Source organism: Crocodylus siamensis, chromosome 6 (genome assembly GCF_052110815.1).
Source record: "Crocodylus siamensis isolate JL-2025a chromosome 6, ASM5211081v1, whole genome shotgun sequence".
Classification (NCBI taxonomy): Eukaryota; Metazoa; Chordata; order Crocodylia; family Crocodylidae; genus Crocodylus; species Crocodylus siamensis.
In genome coordinates, this window is record NC_143400.1 from 91,218,849 (window position 1) to 91,238,794 (window position 19,946).

The 19,946-nt window shown below is 44.9% G+C and overlaps 1 protein-coding gene across 3 annotated transcripts in view; it reads left to right on the top strand.

The window, feature by feature from the left end:
- ATP11B (ATPase phospholipid transporting 11B (putative)) overlaps positions 1–19,946 on the top strand; it is a 114,821-nt gene that overhangs the window by 55,138 nt on the left and 39,737 nt on the right. For all 3 annotated transcript variants that reach the window (XM_090056325.1, XM_090056323.1, XM_090056324.1), the window contains exons 12-20: positions 5,108–5,305; positions 5,582–5,740; positions 6,152–6,327; positions 7,421–7,489; positions 10,759–10,832; positions 10,926–11,029; positions 12,933–13,114; positions 13,920–14,123; positions 14,396–14,549. In XM_090056325.1, coding sequence (XP_089912451.1) covers positions 5,108–5,305; positions 5,582–5,740; positions 6,152–6,327; positions 7,421–7,489; positions 10,759–10,832; positions 10,926–11,029; positions 12,933–13,114; positions 13,920–14,123; positions 14,396–14,549 — 1,320 coding nt within the window. The remainder of the gene's footprint in view (positions 1–5,107; positions 5,306–5,581; positions 5,741–6,151; positions 6,328–7,420; positions 7,490–10,758; positions 10,833–10,925; positions 11,030–12,932; positions 13,115–13,919; positions 14,124–14,395; positions 14,550–19,946) is intronic.

Below are 19,946 nucleotides of genomic sequence, written 5' to 3' on the forward strand. Positions count from 1 at the left end.
TAAACACCCCCAGTGTATGAGCCTGCACCACTTCTCTTGCAAGTTGGTTCCAGACCCTAGCTGCCCTGACCGTGAAGTAGCGCCTCCTGATATCTAACCTAAACCTACCCTCTGCCAGCTTGTGACCATTATTCCTGGTCACTCCTGGCAGTGCCTGGGGAAACAGTGACTCCCCCAATGCCTGCTGATCCCCCCTGACTAGTTTATAACAGGCCATAAGATCCCCCCTCAGCCTTCTCTTTTGGAGGCTGAACAGGTTCAGGTCCCATAGCCTCTCCTCATAGGGCCTGCCCTGTTGTCCCCTGATCATACGAGTGGGCCTCCTCTGGACCCTCTCCATGCTGTCAACATCCCTCTTGAAGTGCGGCGCCCAGAACTGGATGCAGTACTCCAGCTGTGGCCTGACCAGTGCCGCATAGAGGGGGAGGATCACCTCCTTGGACCTGCTCGAGATGCATCTGTGGATGCATGCCAAGGTGCAGTTGGCCTTCCTGACTGCCTCCCCACACTGCCGGCCCATGTTCATCTTGGAGTCAGTGATGACCCCCAGATCCTTTTCCGCCTCCATGCTGACAAGAGGGGAGTTCCCTATCCTGTAGGTATGGTGCCGGTTGTTCCTCCCCAGGTGCATCACCTTGCACTTGTCTGTGTTGAAACCCATCCTATTCTCATCCGCCCACCCTTGTAACCTGTCTAGGTCTGATTGTAGCCCGTTGCATCCTTCCAGTGTGCCGTCCCCCAACATCTTAGTGTCATCAGCAAATTTGAACAGGTGCTTTTTACCCCCTCATCCAAATCGCTGATGAAGATGTTGAACAGTGCGGGCCCGAGGACCGAGCCCTGGGGGACCTCACTGCCCACATCCTTCCAGGTTGAGAAGGACCCATCCACTACCACCCTCTGGGTGCGGCCCACCAGCCAGTTGGTGACCCATTTGACTGTGTGGGTGTCTACACCACAGCCCCCCAGTTTCTTAATGAGAACGGGGTGAGAGACAGTGTCGAAAGCCTTCCGGAAGTCCAGGAAGATTATATCCACTGCTACCCCTGCATCTAATGATCTGGTGATCTGATTGTAAAAGGCCACCAGGTTGGTCTGACAGGACCTGCCACTGATGAACCCGTGTTGGTTGCCCCTAAGCATGCAGTCCCCTGCTGGCCTCTCCTGGATGTGTGCCAGCATAATTTTCTCAAACAGCTTGCCTAGGATCGAGGTAAGACTAACTGGCCTATAGTTTCCCGGGTCGTCCTTCCTGCCTTTTTGAAGATGGGGACCACGTTGGCCCTCTTCCAGTCCTCCAGTACCTCACCAGAGCACCACAAGTGCTTGTAAAGCCGTGCCAGGGGACTCGCGATGACCTCGGCCAGTTCCTTTAGAACTCTAGGGTGGAGATCATCTGGACCAGCTGACTTGAATACGTCCAACCCCTCCAGAAGCTCCCTAACTAAATCCTCGCTAACCCGTGGCCCAGGTGTGCCTCCCCCGGGGCCCGAGGAGGGCCCAGCAGGGAGGTGGCTGTTCTGGTCCCTACCTAGGAAGACGTAGGCAAAGAAATCGTTAAACAAGTTAGCTTTGCCGTCTGGTGTGATGACCAAGTTTCCCATGGTGTTCTGCAAGGGCCCCACATTACCCGGGACCTTCTTTTTACCCCCTATGTATTTAAAAAAGGACTTCTTATTGTCCTTAATCTGGGAAGCTAGTCCCAGTTCCATCATTGCCTTGGCCTTCCTAACTACCCCCCTACATCCCCAAGCAGCTACAGAATAGTCCCCCCTGGTGATGACCCCTTCTTTCCATTGGGCGTAAGCCTCCTTTTTAGCAAGGAGACATTCCCGGATGCTTTTGGTGAGCCACAGAGGCTTGTGTGCTCTCCTGCTCCCTTTGATCCTGGTTGGGATTACCTTCCTTTGGGCTTGGGGATCGTCTCCTTAAGGAGCGACCACTCCCCTTGGACACCTGGCTCCCCTCCCCTCCGGGACCTCAGCGCTTCTCCAACTATCCTCCTTAGCTTGTTGAAGTCTGCCCTCCTAAAATCTAGGGCTGCTGCCTTACTGCATGCCTTTACCACCTTGCGCTGGATGTTGAATTCCAGCAGGCGATGATCACTGTCGCCCAGGTGGTCAAGCACCCGCAGCCCCGTCACCAGGTCATCACCCGTGGCCAGCACCAGGTCCAACAAGGCGTCTCCCCTGGTGGGGCTGTGCACCTCCTGGGTTAGATGGAGGTCCTGCACTCTGGCCAAGAACGGACGTGAGAGTTCAGACCTGGCTGACTGCTCTTCCCAGCAGATGTCCGGGAAGTTCAGGTCCCCCATGACTACCACCACATCCTTAGCCTTCACTACCTCTGTGAGCTGACCCAAGAGTTCCTGGTCAAGCTCTTCTCCCTGGTTGGGAGGTCTGTAGTAGACTCCCACCATGAAGTCCCTTTCCCCTCGACTGCCTTGTACTCTAACCCAAAGCACTTCAGAGTGCCCCTCCCCTGGCTCCTTGCTAATTGACGAGGATGTGCATTCCTCCTTAATATAGAGTGCCACGCCCCCACCTCTCTTTCCTATCCTGTCCCTCCTGCACAGCCTATAGCCCTTGACATTCACCGCCCAATCATGCGTTTCGTCCCACCACGTTTCCGTAATCCCCACTATGTCCGGGCTGGTGTCAGCCGGCAGGAGGGTGAGTTCCTCCTGCTTGTTGCCCATACTATGAGCGTTTGTGTAGAGGCATTTGAGGCCGCCTGTGGGTGTGTGTTCTGACCCCCTAGTCCCAGCATTACCCTGGCCCCTCCGTCTTACCTGTTTGATTGCTTCTCTCGTCGGTCTGGGCTGGGCTGTAGTTGTGGGTGCTGTTTGGTCTGGCAGTCTGATGTTTCCTCCGCCCTCATCATTCCCTTCCCCCGACGAGCCTAGTTTAAAGCCCGGCGGAGGAGGTCCGCCAACCTAGAAGACAACACACCCCCACCTTTAGGGGAAAGGTGGAGCCCATCCTATCCCAGCATGTCTCTCATCGTGATGTGCCGGTCGTGGCTGAGGAAGCCAAAGCCCTCCTCGAAGCACCATTCCTGTAGCCGCCAGTTGGTCTCCGCGATGCACGTTTCATGCCGTCTGCCTTGTCCACTCACTGGCAGGATAGAAGAGAAAACCACCTGCGCACCCATCTCCTGCAGCACGCACCCCAGAGCGTGGTAATCCTCCATCAGGCGATCAGGGCTCCTCCTGGCCGCATCGTTAGTGCCCACATGGACTAGGACCATGGGGTAATAATCAGTGGGCTGGATAACGGTTTGGAGCATCCCTTTCACGTCCTGAATCCTCGCTCCAGGTAGCCAGTATACCCTGTGTGCCGAGGGGTCCCGGCGACAGATGGGGGCCTCCGTACCTTTCAGGGTGGAGTCACCAATGACAATCACACGACGCTTCTTCCTCCTGGCCTTCTTACCTCCTTCAGCTTGCACGGGACGTGGTGAGCGTGGAGTTGCCTCCTCCCCAGTTTTGTCCTCTCCTCCATCCTCTTCCTGGGCTGCCAGGGCTTCATACCTGTTCTCCAGCCGGACTGGAGGAACTGGTACTGCCATGTTTCGAGCAGGCCTGGCACGGGAGGTGACCGTCTGCCACTTAGCAGTGGAGGGCTCATTTTGAGGTGCATCCTCCTTGGTCGTACAACCCTGCAGGGAAAGAAAATATCAGTCAGTTTCCTCCTCTGCCTCCCTGATTCCCCTCAGCCTGCTAACCGCCTCCTGGAGCTCCCTCACCCGCGCCTCCAGGGCCCTAAGGCGGGCGCCTGCAGGACAGGTGTGGGGTCTCCAGTCCCTGCCCCCCCAGGCCTTGCTGGGCAGCTCCCACAGGCCAGGGGGTTGGGGGATGCCAGCCCCCCCGTGGGCTCCGTCTGGGTGGAGGCCTCAGACCAGCCCCGGGAAGGCTGCGCCCCCTGGGCAGGGGCACTGGCAGCACTCCGTGTCGACACCATCGTAGGAGTCGCTGAGTTTCTAGCTGAGTTCGGGTCCTCTGCCCCGCATTAACACGGGTCAGCCTCTGGGCCCCTCCTGCTCCTCCTCCGGCACGTGTCAGTGGGTCCAGATTCTTGTACTTATAAGCAATAAGGCTTATTTTTTGCTGCTCTTACGCTGAAAGAAAGTGGAAGAGAATTTATGAAGAAGTCATAAATCAGGAATAATTATTATTATCATCATCATCATCAGGAATGACTTTTACAAACCTTAACTATACTTTTACAACCGTAACATTAATTCAGTTATGATACACCACATGCATAGAGATGTGTGATGTTATATGATGTGAATGTTTTTCATGTTGTAACTGAAAGATAATTTCTGCTTGAATGGTTTAGCTTAAATACTAAACATGTATCAGAAATTCTGTTTTACAGCATTTAAAAATGTTATCTTAGCATTGTGATCTTGAATAGCATTAAATGAATTGAAATCTGCTTTTTCAGAATTAGTTAGTAGTCATTAATGATTTCCTTTTAATATCTGATACTAGTTAAAACATCTCTAGCTGCTTGTAGTAGTCCATCTTGTGTTTTTCTTAATTTCTGGAGTTCTGTCAGTGTTTTGAAGAAAATAGGATAGGCGTTTACTAAGTCATGTCATCCCATCACATTCATCTTAAAGGCCAAACCTTTCTGTGATGAAAGCAAACATGATGCAATTGTCAGTTGCATTTAGTTTGTTTTTTGTTAACCATTTAAAACTTGTTAAAGAAGTTTGTATTTTTAATGCAAGTTGGTTGTTTCAATTCAGTTTCTAGAAGAGAAATGCTTGTATTGCAAAATAATGGCAGTTTGTGATAACTAACACCTTCCTTGGCAGTCTTGCTAGAGAGGACAAGGATCAGTGGATTTGGGAACTGGAATACTCCTCTCATTACTAAAAGCATTCGCTCTGCATCAGTCTTAAAGCATTATTGGGACAGTGTGGGGAAGCCTGCATTTTTTTGCTACTTGTGTTTGTATTTCTTCTGTGCATAGGGGACTTCAGTCTCCTCCAGTGTTATCACTCTGTCATCTTTTGTACGTGCTAAAATATACTTGAGTGACTGTATTCCATTTATTCGCTCTAATCCCTTCCTTCCTTTTTTTCTCTCTCATAGATTCTGAGATTTATTTCAGATTTTCTTGCTTTTCTGGTACTTTACAATTTTATTATACCTATTTCACTGTATGTGACTGTTGAGATGCAGAAATTTCTTGGATCTTTTTTTATTGGCTGGGATCTTGACCTCTATCATGAAGAAACAAACCAGAGAGCACAAGTAAATACTTCAGACCTCAATGAGGAATTGGGACAGGTAAACAGAAAAAAGTCCTTTTCTTGAATTTTTAAATATTATTAATCACTAAGGAGATGGATATTTTTATTTTTCTTGATTCTACCTTGAGCATATTTTCATTCTGATATGATCTGCATATGAGACTTAATGGCAACATGGAGTCTGCATATCAGACTTGATGGCATAAGTCAATTTTTCTAAACATTTACAGAATAAATGTTGTGATGTATGAGGAGACATTTTTATTGTAATTGGGGTACATGATTCCAAATTATTTTTTCTTTGTTTAACTAGGTGGAGTATGTGTTTACAGATAAAACTGGTACGTTAACTGAAAATGAGATGCAGTTTCGAGAATGCTCTATTAATGGCATCAAATACCAAGAGATCAATGGCAAACTAATTCCTGAGGGCCTGACTGAGGATTGTCCGGATGGAAGTAGACAGAGTCTTGTAAGAGTTTGTTTTTCTTGGAACTGATTACATACTGACCAGCTTTTCAGTTTAAATAAACTTTCCATTAAATGTGTTATCTAAAAGAATTATTTCAGCTGTTCCTTTCCTATGTCCTTGTGACAAGGTATTTAGCAGAACGCTCAGATTTGTTGGAATCTGACAGGCCACTCCACGAACACTTCTGCTGTGGTCTCAAACTTGCAACCTCTGGGCTGCTGTCTACATGACTTACCACCTGTGCCAACCAAGCACTTTCAGCTGTTAATAGGCATTGGGCAGTTGGAGAGCTTGGACTGTGTCACTGACTGCATTGTGCTACTGTAAAGTAGCTCATCTTTATTCTAGGAAGTATGGCTTCTGAATGTTTTGATAATGCTTGTAGTTTTTAGATATCTTTTTTTCTTATAGATGAAAGAGGAAGAACTCTTCTTGAAAGCTGTCTGTCTGTGTCATACGGTGCAGATCAGTGCAGATCAAACGGATGGCATGAGTGATAGTCCTTGGCATGCCAATGGAATAGCATCTCAGTTGGAGTATTATGCTTCCTCACCAGATGAAAAAGCTTTAGTTGAAGCTGCTAGCCGGTAAGTTCAAAGGCCACAATTGTGTCCTAATTTAAACAAGCATAACATGGCCAGAAGCCTCTTAAAAACTGCACAAGGGATTCGTGGCCCCACGGCTGATTACTGGCTGCCACCTTGTAGCCCACTTGCAAAGCTGCCTTTCAGTAGCTGGAAGTAGTAGCCCAAACAGTAACGTAAATATCTTCTCAAATCAAAGTACTGAATTGATTGATCTCTATGGTAGGAACAAGGGGAAAAAAGGGTTTGTCACAATTAAAGGTCTGCACCTGTGTTGGTTATTCCTATGGGATGAAGAGGCATGCCTTATCCCAGGTAATCCCACATCTAGGAACTGGAGGTTAGTTTGTTTCTCAGCGCTCTCTGCCTTTTAGGCAGTCACCAGTTTTAAGCGAAAATGGAATGATGAGCCATTTGGATATGATGTACTCTTTTAATAACTAGCAGGCTAAATTTTGTTCTCTTGCTCTCTAATAGCATCTCAGTGTATAGTTTAGCATTTATTCTAGTAATAGCACACCAGCCTCAGAATTGAAGTTCTGCTTGTTATTGTCATCAACTTTAGTAGTTCTATGAAAAATAAGTTAAATTGCATTAGCAGGAGTTATGAATTCCAAAGCATGATCAACCTGAAAGAAACCATCTGTATCAGTTGTCATGCATGTGATTTGCTAATGTTTAGGAGGGTGCTAACTTAGTAGAAATCGAATGGCAGTTAGGTTTGGTAAATTAAAAACTGTTATGGAGTATATATAAGGTGTCTATTTAGAATGATAAAGCATGTAATGTACCATAAGATGTACTGTAGCTGTGTACCATATGGAAAAAAAATACATTAAATGGTGGATATTTAAAAAACGTTAAAGCTTCTTTTACTCCAAATTTAAACAGTGACCAAATGATATTGTGTTATGCATCACACAGCATTGTATTATTTTTACTATAGAGGAGACCTAATATTTTTAAATCTCTCCAGAAATATAGAACCTGTCTGCTCAAGTTACATAATACTATTGTGGCGTTTAAAGAACTGCTTTTTTACAGAACCTTTGTTAACTAAAATGTCAAGCCAATCTTTTTATCTTCCCCCATTTAGAGTTGGAGTTGTATTTACTGGAACCAGTGCAGAAAGTATGGAAATTAAAAGCCTTGGAAAACCAGAAAGGTATTTTTTCTGTGTCCCACTTCACTGCTTTTCACAGGACAGTTTGTTTAGCAGTTAAAATTAGTGTAGTATTCTAAACTTCTTACTGATGTCACCGTAATTAAAAAAAAAAAAAAAATCCACATGGAGATTGCTGCTTCCCCTGTAGTTCCTAAAGGCAATTTTTTCTGATGCCTTTGAATACAACATCGTTAACCCAGTTTCTTTTCCTCATTAGCAAAGGTCAGTTGCATGTAATACTAATAAAAGGGGCTACGTGTTTTATAATTGTCCTTCTTTGTGCCGGATCCACGGAACATGAGTTTTGTCAGAGTTCTCATCTGAAGAGTTTGGGCTCTTTAACTCAGCTGACAATGTTTCTAGTTCTAAAAGTCCTAATGAGCTACATGGCAGCTGTCGCACATGCACTTTCTGGTCATGTGTCTCACATTTTTCAGAAAGGAGAAAGAATATGCAAATGATTTGTATCCTCCTCAGTATACCAGATCATTATTTTCTTGGGTTTGTCTAACACATTAATTTCATGGTTTAAGTAATACATTTTCAACCCTGACTGCTTATAATTAGGTTTATAAATTAAAATTTAGGACTCTCTGTAGAAGAAGTTTGGTTCAAGAAGGTAGCACAGTCTTTCTGATGGCAGGCAGTTTCAGGGTTGCCTTCAGAAAGTAAAACTTATTGTCAAATTTTCAAAAGCTCTGAAATTCCATTTTCAGAAGTGGCTCAGACACACAGGGTGGCATTCTATTCCATTCCTGGTCAGCTAAGTGTCCAGACATGGTTGTCTGCATGGATTTTTTTGGTTGCTTCAGTACAAGAAAAGGTCATATATATATATGTTGGAATTCTGTTTCTGGCCAAGTACCCCTGTGCATATGGACAGTTACATATATATGCAGACTGGCATGCACAGTAGCATTTGGAGCATGCAGGGACATCCCTTGTGAATATGAAGCAGCTTTAGAAACTTGAGTCAACCAAAACATGAAAACCTTAGAAGCTTTGGAAAACGGAGTCTACAACTACCAGGCATGGGCTCAGAAATGGAGAAGGGGGAAGACTGAGGCGAGGTACAGACATTGCACTTTTTCTGGTCTAGGTTATCGGAAACAAGTCTATACCTGTAACACAACAGAACTTTGGGGCACAGGCAATCTGCAAAATGGTAGATCCTGGTCTAAGATAGACCTGGGTCCATGTAGTATCAGACTTACACGATCTAGATTGGACCAGGCTATTGAATGTCAGTGCCAGGTCCATTCATGAATCAAGGTCACTGTCTACCCCTATCCCAGTTGCCTTTGTGCCCCCCCTCAGGCAGTTCAGCTCACTGCTCAACTGGGGCAACCTAGCCAGCCCCAGTGCCATAGCAACGAAGCTTGGCGCCCGGGGCAAAGCCCACAGCAGCAGCCTGCCCTCATCCCACGCACAGATCGGGGGGGCACATGCCCCCCCCATGCTTGCACAGGAGTACATGCAGCAGTGGGAGCCGCCCTTCCCCCATCCCTGCACCCCTAAAACGAGCCACTCGCGGCTCTGTCCCACGCCCCACCCCAGTTTGGCAGCTCCTGTTGGCATCCCTTCACTTCAGTGCCCAGAGTGGTTGCCCCGCTTGCCCCCACCCCCAAGCTCTCTATCTGTCAGCCAGCCAGGACAAAGGTTGGGGAGGCTTGAGAACTGTTGAGCTGGAGGTGGTGCCAGCAGCATGCCCCACATTCCCAGCTGGGTCAAAGGAGCCACAGAGTGTCCCTGCCCTGTCCCAAGACCCAGGACCTGGGACCCTGCACTGCAGTGGCTCCAGAAAGGGCTTGTAGGATTTCGTCACCCACACACCCACCCAGCCAGCACCACCTCCCGTGCAGCTGCAGAGGGCAGTTCTAGCTTGGTAATTGGGGGTGTTAGCGGGTCCTTGTGCGGGGCTGTGTTAGCAGGCACCTCTCCCCTGCCTGAGCTGAGCCAGCCCAGCCAGCAGCATTCACTGCTTGAGCAGGAACAGGGGCTGGGAAAAAAATGGTTGCCAGCTGGGCCTGGCACAGGGACCCTCTAAATCCCCCTCTCTGCCCATTCTCTGTGCTAGAATTGCCCCCTGCCAGATGCTGGGGCATAGCTACTCCTCCTTCCCCAAGGACCGGAGCCCCACCGCTGCACAGGAAGCAACACTGGCTGTGTTAGGGGAGATCCTCCAAGCCCCTTCTGGAGCTGCTGCAGCACAGGGTCCCAGGTTCTGAGGCTTGGGACAGGGCAGGGACACTTCCACCCCCCGACCCCACCAGAAATGTAAGGTACACTGCTGGCACCACCTCTTCCTAGCAGCTCATGAACCTGCTCCCTTCCCCCCATCCTGCCTGGGGTGGTCCCCCCCACCCACCTCAGACAAAGTTTAGGGACCCCCAGGCCACCAAGTGGGGGTGAGAAACCCAGTTTGGCCTCATGCTTTTTGACTGACTGTACTTGGCCTGAGAGCAAACTCCTATCCTTTCCTCCCAGTAGCTAAGGTACTCGCCTTAAAGGCCAGAGAAGCTGCATTATAGGCACCTTGTGGGAAATGGTGGAGAGGAGGGTTAAATCTTCATTTCTTATTCCTAGCAGAGCACTCTAACCCAGCAGTTCCCAAACTGCAGGTTGCAATCCCAAATGGGGTTGCAACATCGGTGGGTGGGGTTGCAGGGAAGGGGCTTGTTTATGGTTTGCTGTGGTGTGGCTAGTGCTGTACTGAGAAGTCAGACATACCCAGGTTCAAATCCCTCTGTGTGTGTGTGTGTGTGTGTGTGTGTGTAAAAGCAGGTAAAAAAAGTGTCACTTCAAAGTATGTTTATGGAGTGCCTGTGCTAAAACATGCCAGTTTAAAAAAAAAAAAAAAAAGGTAAAACGCATCAATGCAGAATGAACTAAATTACTATAGGAATATTTATTTCAAAGTTAGTGTTTTCAGATTTGCTCCTTGCTTTCATGTGCTCAGGGGGAGCAAAGTTTGACAGTAAGGGGGCAAGGGAAGGAGCTGCAGGGTGGAGATGTTATGGGGGCAGAGGGCAAGGGGGTCACTTGGCCCTTCAGACTTATTTGCAGAGGAAGGGGGACAAACCCAAGGCAAACTTCCAATAATTAGATTCTGCACCTGGAAAATGATAACATTTATGAATTTTCCTTGTATAGAATGTATTTATTGGTGGGGGGAGCTGTTTTATATTCAGGATCATCTTATATGAGTAAATTCAGTAACTTCCTACAGGCATTTGTTATTAAGAAAATATTTATTCATTTTTAATAAGGTATAAATTACTTCATGTTCTGGAGTTTGATCCAAATCGTAGACGAATGAGTGTCATTGTGGAGAGTCCTTCAGGTAAGCACTTGAAATTCATTTAAAGCTGCAGTCAACTGATAACTGTTGCATAGTCTTAATTTTTTTAATTCTCGGTTCATTTGTTTGTTGCAGGAGACAAGCTCTTATTCACAAAAGGAGCAGAATCTTCCATCCTTCCTCACAGTAGGAGTGGAGAAATAGATAAAACAAGGTTACACGTGGATGAATTTGCTTTGGTAAGTGCAAACATTCAAGATCTGTATCCTTGTGCAAATTCTCAGAATGTAGTAATAGAGGTCTGTGAAAAAGTGATGTGATAGGTGGTATCAAGCCTCTGATTTCTGTGTAAAAGGACACTGGGGGCACTGACAGATGGCGGGGGGAAGCCAGCTCTTTAGCGGAAGAGGAATTGTGTCATCGGTAAGGCTTTTTGATACTTTTATCTAATAGCTGATTGAATCAACTATTGAATAAAAGCCCTGCTGAAGCACCCGATCCATACAGACATTGGGTGAGCCAGGTCAAACTAACGCAATGCATTTTCTGAGCATGCACTGCACTCAGTGTAGGGATGCACTGAGCTGAAAATTAAAGCACAGGGTGGGGGGTTCCATGTCTGTAGGCAGCCTGGGTTTATGCGGCACAGTCTGAGTTCTAATGTGGTTTCTTTTCTTTATTTTTCTTTTCTCAAAAATCTATAAAGCATGTTAAAGCAAATGAAAAGATACTGTATTTACTCTTGTGCCACACAGACCTCTTCCTGCCCCACCGATCCCCCAGATCAGCCCTCTGAAATTGGGTTGTGTTTCTTAAGCAGGGAAGAATAGAAGCTGCGGACACTGATCCGCTTCTCCCCAGATGGTTGCCACTTCTGTGGTCTCAATACACAGAAGGGGCATAGTCCTGTGATAACCCTCTGGAGTCTAGCCTTGGTGTTGTCCTGCCCCACCAGGAAGTTTCTGCTGCCTCAGCCAGACTGCCTTTTGGGGCACCACACTTCCTGGACACACCATTTCCAAGAGGACTTACTTTGTGACAGTTAGCCACGACTCTGGAAAAATCTTTCTTTCAATCTTCTTCCTTCTAAAAACGACAGGGCATGTGGTATGCGAGAAAATACAGCAGCTTCAAAATTATTCAGATTCAAATTCTTTATTTGCATAATAAGCCATCACTGCTAACCAAGCCTTTCTGGAAACCATTCAGTCCTTTTTTGGCTGCTGTCTTTTAACACACAGAAGGAATGTCCTGGCCACTTCCTTTGTTTCCTTTAAAACTTCAACCTCACAAAGCCTTCAAATGTTTTAATTTGTGCAAAACTATTTTAAAGCCTCAGATTAATGTAAGATACTTACCTTGGGACTATTGGTTAGGAGTGAGAAGAACCTTTACATTGAGAGAAACTCTGAGGCTCTGTGAATAATTCAGATGCTGATTTGCTGATACTCAGTTCTGTTCTTATTTAATCAACACCACAATCACCCATCTTTATAGAGGCCTGGATAAGGAGGATTGGGCTGAAGCTAAACTCAGGCAGAAACTGAAGTTATTTTTACTGGGGATAAGAGGCACTTTGAAAGGCCTTCTGCCACACTGAGATCTTCAGTTGAAGTCATATATGCCTAAGGCACATTTTATATATGAATAAGATATTCAGGTTGCATTTGTAGTTCTGCCTGGTTTTACTACCTTCCGTATTCCCAGGAGTGTCAAACTCATTTGAGGTCCTGGGCTGAATCTGGACTGTGGAGCTCTGGAGGTGGGAAAGGGGCCAGGGGCAAAAAGGGGTCCAGTAGCAGTCGCAGCAAGGGACCTGGAGTTGGCAAGAGGTCCAGGGGCAGGGGTCCACCAGTGATGGGAAGAGTCCAGGGGTGACCAATCGCAAACTTGGCTTGCTCCCAATGACCACAGTCAATGGGGCCAGTGGGTCTTGAATTTTGCAGCGGGCCATGCCCCACAACTTCCAGTGGCTTGCTGGCAGCCCAGTTGGCTGGATAAAGCAGCTCCATATGCTAGATCCAGCCCACAAGCTGTGTTTGACACCCGTGTCCTAAAGCAATATATATGCGTAATAAACCTCACAATTTTCTTTTCATGAAAGAAACATGCTGTGCTCTCCTGTTTTTTATCAAATAACAGAAGGGGCTCAGAACTTTATGCGTAGCTTACAGAAGATTCACAACTGAGGAGTATCAGGAAATAGACAAACGCCTTCACAAGGCCAGAACTGCCTTACAGCAACGAGAAGAACAACTAGCAGATGTATTCAGTTTTATAGAGAAAGATCTGGAGTTACTTGGGGCTACAGGAGTAGAGGACAGGTATGTACTGGACCTTTTGTTACTCCAAAAACAAAGCAGGCTCAGGTCTCTTTTTGTGTAACCTATAAAAATTATCCAAAAGTTCATTCAATCTGGATGTGTATTTCTCTGTACATCAATATTTTTTTTTAATACACTAAATGCTTTTTGTGGTGACTACCAGCAAAACTGTTGTGCTTTGTGAAGTGTGTATGTGTGTGTACACACACAATTGTAAGCTATAAGGCTTTTTAGATGACTGTTTAGAAGTGTGTCTTGTAAAGGACACAGAACACAATCTGACTGATTTCCCTGCATTTTCAGGGCTTGCAGATACCTCCTGGGGAAAAACTTTGAAGACTAATCACTTTTGAGACTATTCTCTTTACTATGGTGTATTCTTAATCTGCTGGAATAATATGGGGAATCTGTATGCAAACAATGTTAATGTTAACATCTTCCGATTTTCATAGTAATCTCTGACCTTAAATTGCTGACATAGGAGGCAAAATGTGTCTTAAGTGTATTCATAATATTTGAGTTTTAAATAAGATATTGCTACCAAAAGTTTCAGTTATCAAAGTTACATTTAATGCTGATTGTTTGATTAGATTAAGTACATTTTATTGACAGTTTTAGGAATGTTCTTATTTAATCCAAGTAATCCAGTTATGTATAAAATATCCTACTGAACCACAGTAGTGCATCTATTTGTTTACCTTTTAGCATAATTAAAAGGTATTAATGACTGCATTAAATTCAGGCATAATGAAAGCTCTCTATATAGACAGTTGTATGAATTAGTAGATATTTTTCTTACTTTCAGACTCCAGGAAAAAGTCCAAGAAACTATAGAAGCCCTCAGACTGGCTGGTATCAAAGTGTGGGTGCTCACTGGAGATAAACATGAAACGGCTGTGAGTGTGAGTTTATCATGTGGACACTTTCATAGAACCATGAACATCCTTGAACTTGTACAGCACAAATCAGACAGTACATGTGCTGAGCAACTGAGGCAGCTAGCCAGGAGGTAAAGTATCATGTATAGCTCTCTGAATGATGTTACTAGTTCTAGTATTTTATTTGCCAAGTTTGATGCCAGTCGCTTATTTTATTTACACATCGTGCATAAAGCTATTCTGGCATTCATAAGCTAGTTGCTTTTGAAGTTTTGACAGATGTTCTTGCTTTTAATTTATTGTTCAGTTTCTGTTGCAATTCTATAATATTAAACTGCTTAATTTGTAACTGAACTATAATAAGTTATAGTCTATGCAAAAATAACATTTTCTCTCTCAACAGAATAAAAGATGACCACGTAATCCAGCATGGGCTGGTTGTGGATGGGACCAGCCTCTCTCTTGCACTCAGGGAACATGAGAAACTGTTCATGGAAGTTTGTAAAAACTGTTCTGCGGTGCTGTGTTGTCGCATGGCTCCCCTGCAGAAGGCAAAGGTAAGTCATTATACGGTATTAAGTTTTCTTTTAAGCTACAGGGCTGTCTCATTTTGTAAGAGGCTTTATCGCATTGATTATGCTGGTTTCTTGCATTGCAAAATTCCTTATAAAGTTTGACATTCAGAAATTCTGTTTTGAAGAATATGTAGTGAACCCGAAACCAAAGACGACCTGTGTCAAACTCATTTGTGTTCTCCCCTACTGATTGGTAGGCTATCTGGTCATCTAGCAGATGTGAATTTCTGCTGCAAGCATTTTTGTTTTGTTTTAGCTCAGATTACCTCCTAAGTGTCCCTCGGTGGTAAGATGATTATTAGGTCAGCCACATCAGAGAGAGAAACAAGAGGTCAATCAGTGTCTAACATGAATTTCTTAATTCTATACATCACAGACAGCTGCTAATCTAACATAGTATCTGAGAGATTTGTCACCCAGCTGCTTGGTTGTTCCACACAGTATAATGCATATTGCAGTAGGTAGCTTCAAAGCAATAGAACTTAACATGAGCAGTTGCAGCAAAATAATGAGGAATAATTAGGGACACGCTTCCAGGTGTCCCTAATTAAATTCTGGACCTGGAGCCACTGTTGGTCACTGTTCCCTAGAATACACATAGCAATACACACTGTATTATGTTTTGCTCATTTAGGACAGATCAACAAAAAATAAAGGAAAATGTTTGAGTAACATTGTTCGTAAAAGTAATTATTGTTAGGGGTTTTTTGTTTGTTTGTTGGCAAAGTATTACTAGGATATTGAAATGAGTGGCAGTAGCAGAGTTGTGCGATTTTTTTTTTTAGCATTTTTTTTACTCGTATTTTTAGTATCCCAGCTTTTTGAAGCTACTTGAGAGAGTCAGCTGTCTTTTCTATATTACTCCAGATAGGAAAAGAGGTTGGTCTTGTTGACATAACCAAGTTAAAGAATACCCCTTTTAAGGAACTCATTTTGCATTTCACCCCCATGGCTAAATGGAGAAATCTCTCAGGATTAAATTGGAGATGATGTATGGAGAAGGAACAATATAGTTCCTAACTCAAGATTGACTTGGGGGAGAAATGGGCTTTATTTCTGAACATCAGAATGGGGTCTGTGCACCTGAAGGTTCTCTTGTTTCTTGCAACTGCTTTACATCTAGTCTCATTTTTAGGCCTCTTTTCAATTTTGTTCATTTCAGTCAAATCAAAAACACTTAATGCTGAAAATATTTTCAGCCTTTTCTGGAGATAGCAAAAATCTTGTAAGACATCTTGTTTTTCAACAGCGTTTATGATAGCTATTAAAGAGGCTGTCATCTCGACTTTAAACAACTATTTTGTTTTGCCTTGCTCTCATGATGATATTGCTAGTTCTAGCCTCATTCTTGAAATTACTTTTGGGGGACAGCAGGGAATTGCCTGTCGAAGATGAGAAATGATCATAAAAAAATAAAGCACCACAATATGCCACCAGTTCACATACGTTCTCTGAGAAGATAGTTAAACAGACAGCCAGTTCAAATTCTGCTGTTCCCATTCCAGAAAGCTGATCTGTAAAAAGCCCATAACCTTCCTCCTTAAAACTGAAGACATGCAATCCATCTGGTCAAACTGTGTGTGTACTTTTGTCCATCTTCATTCTTCTTTTTTTCTGTGATTAGTACCAAACTACATCTGTATTGCTACTGTTTTCTTTTATAGGGAATTTTTAACCTACCAGTGTATTCCATTTTTTGCTGGCATAGTTATATTCTAGCTGTTCTAACCTATTTCTGAAATTAGTATAAATGGAAGTGACCTGTTATGAGGGCATAAAGAGGAAGTTTGAAAACTCCTGATATTCCCTGCATATAAACATAGGAATTTAATTAAGTGTGCGAATAACTTGCGTAGTAGAAAGGAAAGGGAATCATGGTACCCTGTTTAATAGTGCCAATCCTGTGTTCTGCTATTACAAGAGCATTGCTTTATTTTAAATGTGGCTTACAGGAATAAGTGACCAAACTGCAAAGAAAGGCTTAACTTTAATTTCTTCTGAATGAGACATTATTAATGTTCTCTTACTTTTCTTCTGAGATAAAAGGGCGAGGCTTGGATTGGGAAGAATTTTTTTCAGTGCTTTACAAGAGTGTATTAAATTTCCCGTGTTCTATTTTCAAATTCCTGTACTGGAAAGGCGGAGAGGACCTTTTATCAGGATATATGACCTTTGACAGAGAGTAGAGATATTAATTAACATGTATATAGTGTATCTTCAGGTACTGCCTGTGCTTGCTTCTCCAGCGATTTTTGTGCAGCACACCACAGACTACCTAATCACAGTCACTTTTCATTTATCCATTCTTTGTTGTTGTTTTTTTTTTAATTGCGCTTAGATAGGGTTACCATGTATCTGGGTTTTCCTGGAGGTGTCCTCTTTCTGGGTCCTCTGATCTCCGCCCAAGTGGTTTGTTTGTTTGTTTTTTATTTGAACAAATGTCTGGGATTTTTCTCTGCTCCACGGGTAGGAGCAGGGGGAGGGTGATTGGAGGCAGGGGACATCACGTGCATGTGCACGTGGACACGCATGTGGCTGGCATGCAGGCAGGGTGGAGGGGGTGGCCTTGGCAGCTAGATACAGGTATATCTGTGCAGGGTGGAGGGCCAGGGCTTGGGGGGGGGGGGGGAGAGAGAGAGAGAGAGACAGAGACAGAGACAGAGACAGAGAGACAGAACCCACGTGCTGGTGCTGGGGAAAGCAGTCTGGGTGCCAGGGCTGCAGCAGGATGAGGAGGGAGGCACCTGCCTCTCCAGTGGGGAAAGGGAGTGGGGGGCCCTTTTGAAGGCAGTGGGGGGCTCGACGGCCAGGCCAGTGGCGCTGGGGCTGGTGTCCATGCTCTTGGGCAGGAGTGCAGCAACTGGGAGACGCTGCAGGATGAGGAGGGAGGCACCTGCCTCTCCAGTGGGGAAAGGGAGTGGGGGGCCCTTTTGAAGGCAGTGGGGGGCTCGACGGCCAGGCCAGTGGCGCTGGGGCTGGTGTCCATGCTCTTGGGCAGGAGTGCAGCAACTGGGAGACGCTGCCGGGGCGGGGGCATACCCAAGGCCCTCTGGCATGGTGCAGGAGCCTTCTTCCAGCCTGCACCAGGGCCAGACTCACTCTGCCACCACCCTCATTGGTCAGAGCTGCTGCACTGGGGCCCCCTCCAGCAGGGAGCAGGGGGCTGTGGGTCAGGAGTGAGGGGCACTGGCAGAGCTGGGGGGCTATGGCTTGGGAGTGAAGGGCACCAGGGGGCTGCAGGTCAGGAGCAAGTGGCACTGGCAGCGCCTAGGCACTGCAAGTCAGGAGTTGGGGACACCAGCATGGCCTGGGGGAGGAGGTGGGGGGGAGCAGAGGACTGTGGGTTGGGAGTGAGTTACCCTCCCCCCCAGCAGGTGTCATCTTTTTTGGAACTGGAAATATGGTAACCCTAACTTAGATATAATTGCAGGGATCTTGTAGTATATTGCTTGACTGCATACCTCTTCGGATTTATCAGAAGCATAAAGAAAACACAAAATAATTTCTGTGACGGTTTTATATAGATTTGTATTTTTAGGGAGCATTCTTTCTAGCTTGTATTAATATGAGAATAAATTCACAGCTGAGTCTAGTTGTTAGCCTCAAGGTGGACTACAGCCAACAGCATCTATGCTTCAAGTACTCATGCAGCATCAATGACTTGTTTTCTCTTGCAAGTAGAGTTCTGTATCATATGAGCCCTTGGTTGTCTATGGACCCCTTTATAGACAAGCAGGAAGACATGGGATGGAGTACTTCTCACACTGTCATCCAGTGCTAGTCTCAGGAAACTAGAATGGTTTTTACAAGGTTTTCACTCCAAGCACCTGGATCTGAGGAAGTTTATTATATACTTTGAAAGAGCTCCGGTTACAGGGAAGTAACTCTTTTCTTTTTAAAGCTCTTAAGGAAATCTACACTAGCATAATGTATCTTATGCATTAATTGCTATGTGATCTGTTTTGCTTTACCTTTTAATAAATTGCTGGGTATCCCACAGAGTCTGCACAAACGATTGATTCTGTTCAGACTATAAAGAAAAATACGGAAGGAATAATACTGGGATCTTGTTACCCTTATCTAGTCCAAAAATGCATATACCTTCAATTTTATTGTCTGAAGTAAAATTTCTCGTGCTTGGTAAAATTTCTCAGACTTACAGGCATCTTGGCCTGAAAATGAATGTCTAATTAAATGCTTTTGGTAACTGATTGAATAGGTAGTAATCACAACACACTTGTTAGTCCTCAGAGATCACATTTATCTAACACAAATAACTTTTTCTAATGTGAGGTTTCTATTCAAAATTCTTCCTGTCTGCATGCAGCAGAAAATTGTTAATGCTACCTATGCATTTTTTATTACATTAGCAACTCCATGTTTTACTGTACATCAGTAATCTGGGGAGACATTGTGCAAATGTGCACTTCTTTTAGCTGGAGTTATCAGGACTGATTTGCTAGGGTATTTCACGGAAATTCTAGTCTTGCCTCTTAGACTTAATGGACAGTGTATAATTTTACTAGCACCTTTATGGATCCTTAGCTTTGGAATTAGTGAAATAAGGTTGTGCCTCTCTTTCTTCCCCCCCCCCACCCTTTCTCTCTCTCTCTCACTCTCCAGTGGGCCAGAACAGTGCTGTAGTTCAGCATGTCTTACTTCTTTCATCTCCTGCTTCATCCAATGCAATCCAGTTATTTGAAGGTGAATTTGGGGCAGCAGGGAGCAACATTTTAATCCTGCACTGCATTCTCCCATGGGGCTGTTTACTTAACATGACCACGCTCAAGTCACTCCTCTTCCTACATTCTTCCCCTTTTTCATGGGGGTGAGACAGGCCAGGCAAAGCAGACTCCAAGTCAAGGTGTTTCATCAGCAAAAAAATCTTTTTCAAGAGTCGTTTTTCTGTTCAGAGCCAGTTAACGTGGAAAGAGTGATCTTGCCAATCCTTTTCCGTCAAGCTTTCTATTTCTAAGTACTTTGGGGCCGTTTTCTTAGTATGCGGTTTAATCTGCAAATTAACTTCATACCAATGCAAAATGTCAAATAGAAATATGCCGTACAGGCCATGTATTATTTCCATCATTTTGCTCACTGCTGCTCCAAAACACCTAGGGAGGTATTTTCCCCGGCTTCTTTCATTTCCTGTTTTAATTCAAGAATTTTTCAGAAATCTGCAGGAGTTTTAAATGTGTATATCCGTGGGTTACTTCTCGCCCTTCTTGATGGCACATTTTACCAGTTTTCTGTGAGTACATCTCTTGAGCTTTACCATCTCCAGTCACTCTTGTCTTGCGTTTTGTTGTGTTTTGTTTTGTAGGGGGGGAATTATATTGTAATGAACCATTTTTAGCATCATGCTGGGGCAAGAGTGGTGTC